At 35.4% G+C, this 3,706-nt stretch overlaps 1 protein-coding gene across 1 annotated transcript in view; it reads left to right on the top strand.

Annotated features, from left to right (window-relative positions):
• Positions 1–3,706, top strand: part of POLR3B (RNA polymerase III subunit B) — a gene marked incomplete at its 5' end in the record, with an annotated part of 50,635 nt that overhangs the window by 2,070 nt on the left and 44,859 nt on the right. Inside the window, 3 exons of the mRNA XM_010174756.2 lie at positions 242–442; positions 1,289–1,451; positions 3,477–3,630. Coding sequence (XP_010173058.1) covers positions 242–442; positions 1,289–1,451; positions 3,477–3,630 — 518 coding nt within the window. The remainder of the gene's footprint in view (positions 1–241; positions 443–1,288; positions 1,452–3,476; positions 3,631–3,706) is intronic.

Genomic DNA, 3,706 nt, shown 5'->3' with positions numbered 1-3,706 from the left:
GGGAAAAACTACTAATTCATAGAAACATAGAATAGTTTGGTTGGAAAAGACCTTTATGATCATCTAGTCCAACCATAAACCGAGCATAACAGAAAATAATTTAATTTAGCTAAATTTGAGTATTGGTTTACCTGTGAGGGACAGATGTTGAATCTTTGTGTGATTTAATTTATAATAGCAGAAGTATCCTCTCATCTGAAGGAGCAGTTATTTTGTTTCAAATGTTCCTTTTATTCTACAGGGAAATTGGTCTCTGAAGAGATTCAAAATGGACCGCCAAGGTGTGACGCAAGTATTGTCCCGTTTGTCTTACATATCTGCTCTGGGAATGATGACTAGAATCTCTTCTCAGTTTGAAAAGACAAGGAAAGTGAGTGGTCCTCGGTCACTGCAACCATCTCAGTGGGGCATGCTCTGCCCATCTGATACTCCTGAAGGAGAGGTGAGGAACTTCTCTCCTACTTTCAGTATTTCTTTTCCTGAGGAAAGGAGACACTGTTTATTTTGAAGCAAGTGATCCTCCATCAGAGGAAGAATTCTGATGAGGAGGTTTCTGGAGACATAAATTATCCTCAGCCTGATAACACAACTTGTGTGTCTTCTCACATCCCATCTATTTACATCCTGGTCCTTCTTACTATATTACCTTTTTTCTCCTATGTGAGTAGACTGACTGGAAACTATTCAGAAACCATTTGTATATTTTACTTCAGAGACATCATCTAACTATTTAAACCAAACAATTGATGCTGACAGTCTTTGTTTTCTTTTTTTCCTGAATGAAAAGTACTGGGGGAACTCTGGACTTTTTGGTATGAATAAGTAATCAATATGAGCGAGTCTCATTAAGCAGCTGACAAAATTGCACTATATAAGATAGTTGGATATTTTTAATTTTAAAATGTTAAAGTTTATGTAGAACATACAGGATATCTGACAAATTGGTAAATAGACTGATTTTGTATTTCCGTTATTCTTCTAAGGAGCTGGTGCTTTGAAGAGCGAAATACAGGGTTATATGTGGTTGGATAACTTAAGAACTACAACCTCATCACCCACGTTTTTTATTAGTTTGTAAATACTAACACATTACGTTTCAGTGTGATATAGAAAATTCTTCCTTTCTTCCTTCCTAATTTTCTGTGTAGTTAATTTGTTTAATTTCTTTCACTTTATACTTTGACTTTTTTTGTTGTTGTTAATAAGTACAGTTTTGGAAGAAGAAGAAATGTATACTACTAATACTTTGGAATAAAATGGATAAAAGGTATATTTTTTTTTATTTTAGGCTTGTGGTTTGGTTAAAAACCTTGCCCTCATGACTCACATTACTACGGATATGGAAGATGGCCCAATTATTAAATTAGCCAGTAATCTTGGAGTTGAAGATGTCAACTTGCTCTGCGGTGAAGAACTTTCATATCCAAATGTGTTCCTTGTTTTCCTTAATGGTATGCAACTTTTCAACAGTCTGACTCTGATTTGTTGCTGATGGAGAGTTAGGCTTCGGAAACCCTCCAACAATTTTTGGAGCACAGTCAACCACAGATGCTGTTTTCCATGTGTAGATAATTTCATCCATAAATATTTTGATAGGGTTAGGCAGAGCAGAGCGCTAGATGATGGCACTTAGTTGTCTGAAGTTGTGTCCTCAGAACTCTAACTGCAGATGTGTATAGCTGAGAAATGAAAGTTTTTTTCAAATTTCAGTACTGTTTTTAAGCACACTTGCATGAATAGTCACAAAAATATGTACATTCTATTACAGATTTGTTTGTTTTTCATGCATTCACCAAATGAAGTGCCATTCATAAATTACTTTTTTAAAAGAGAATAATGCTGCTAAATTTGTAATAACTTAAATTTGAAAGTTCAGAGCTTCATTCACAGAAAATATTTTACTGTATGCTTTATGTATTTCATACACATTCATGTAAGTGCCTTTGAAAACAGAAAGGAAGCATCAATTTGCAAAGTTTAGCAATGCTATTCTCTTTAAAATTACCTTTTAAAGGGCAATTTGTTTTGTGAATGATTAGAAAAAATTAGACCTTGGAAAACAGACCTCTCTTTGTTAAAGGGATGGTTTGGCAGATGAGCTTTGCATCTGCACACTTACATTCATTTTACAACTGATCTTGTAGTGTTTCTAAATCAACAGATACTATGATATCAGATTTCAAAATACTGACATTTTAAAAACTACAACTGGGATTTAAAAATAGCCTTTTGACAACAGCATCCACTTCCAGGGACTAGTATTTGATGTCTGTCACCATGAGTAAGTTCTCCATTTACCTTTGAATTAAACAGCAGTTGTTCTTCAATCCTGCCTTTTACCAGTAACGTAAAAGCAACACTTGACCAAACTGCATTCCTTTGCTCTGCTTTTCTGTAGCAGTATGTTAAAGATAAGGTTCAGTGAAACCACATGTACTCTCTTCTGTCTCGTTTTATGGTCCAAAGGGGAGTACAGAGCAGAAATACTGGACTCTTCCTTCACAAGCTCAGTCTGTGGTATGGAACAAGATAGTTATGTTCCCAAATGTAAATAATCTAGAGCTAAGTGAGGCAAAACCATTTACCATTCAGTCTGCTAGTTTGTTGGTTTAATCCATAAAAAATTCCAGGCTTGTGGATGGCTGATGTGATTCTGATTTAAACTTGTTACCTAAGAGGGCAGAAAATCTGTTAAGAACAAATTCCTTAAGCTATGAAGACCTTTGTGTTTGTCTTATAAAGTCCTTAAACTGTCATGCTTTGTCTCCTCCTTTAAAGTTTTGTTTGAAATTACACCATAACTTATTTTTGTTTTATATATTAAGATTACTTTGGTCAGGTGACTCTTTAAAAATGAATTTTACTTTCTTGTTTGTTCATCATACATCGTAGAATCATAGTATGGTTTGGGTTGGAAGGGACCTTAAAGATCATCTAGTTCCAACCCCCCTGCCATCAGCAGGGACACCTTCCACTATACTTAAGTGTCCTGCTAAGATAGCAATAGCTTCTGGTGCTATTCTGAGTAATCACATGTATCAGAAATATCAGGTGTTTCTAAAATTTCTGACAAGACAGCAGGACAGTTCCTTGGTCTGTTTCTGGAAAATTTGGATCCACTTCAGTACAAGTGAAAGTGCAGGCTTCATAAGTGGTGTTTGCTTGTACACTAATTGATGAATTGGCCCCTGAGCAGAAACATACCTGAAGAAAGCTGGATGAAGCACACCATTTGGTTTCTTAAGCTATTTGGAGGCAAACAGATAGGTGACCTGTGAATTTTTTTTTTTTGGTGTTTACTGAGAGGAAAAAAGAGCCAGTTCTGATTCATGTCAGAAAAGGGAAATTTTATTACAACTCTTATTATTTGCAAGAAGTATGAAGTACTTCTGTGCATGCTAGATATGATCAAAATTTGTAAGTAGAATTATGGATATGCAAAGGATGCACCATGAATTTATTCCCTTTCTGAATAGGTAACATCCTTGGTGTCATACGTGATCATCAGAAATTAGTCAACACGTTTCGAATAATGCGTCGAGCAGGTTATATCAATGAATTCGTTTCCATCTCTACAAATCTTTCTGACAGATGTGTCTACATTTCCTCTGATGGCGGGAGATTGTGCAGGTAAATATCTCATCAGAATTATCTCACTAGCGAATTTACTATAAACGCTGTTTTATACACTGTAAATACACTGGGC

The sequence above is a fragment of the Antrostomus carolinensis genome, unplaced genomic scaffold, assembly GCF_000700745.2.
Source record: "Antrostomus carolinensis isolate BGI_N321 unplaced genomic scaffold, ASM70074v2 scaffold89, whole genome shotgun sequence".
Lineage (NCBI taxonomy): Eukaryota > Metazoa > Chordata > Aves > Caprimulgiformes > Caprimulgidae > Antrostomus > Antrostomus carolinensis.
Note: the sequence above shows the minus strand (reverse complement) of the source record. Positions and strands in the feature narration are given on the sequence as shown.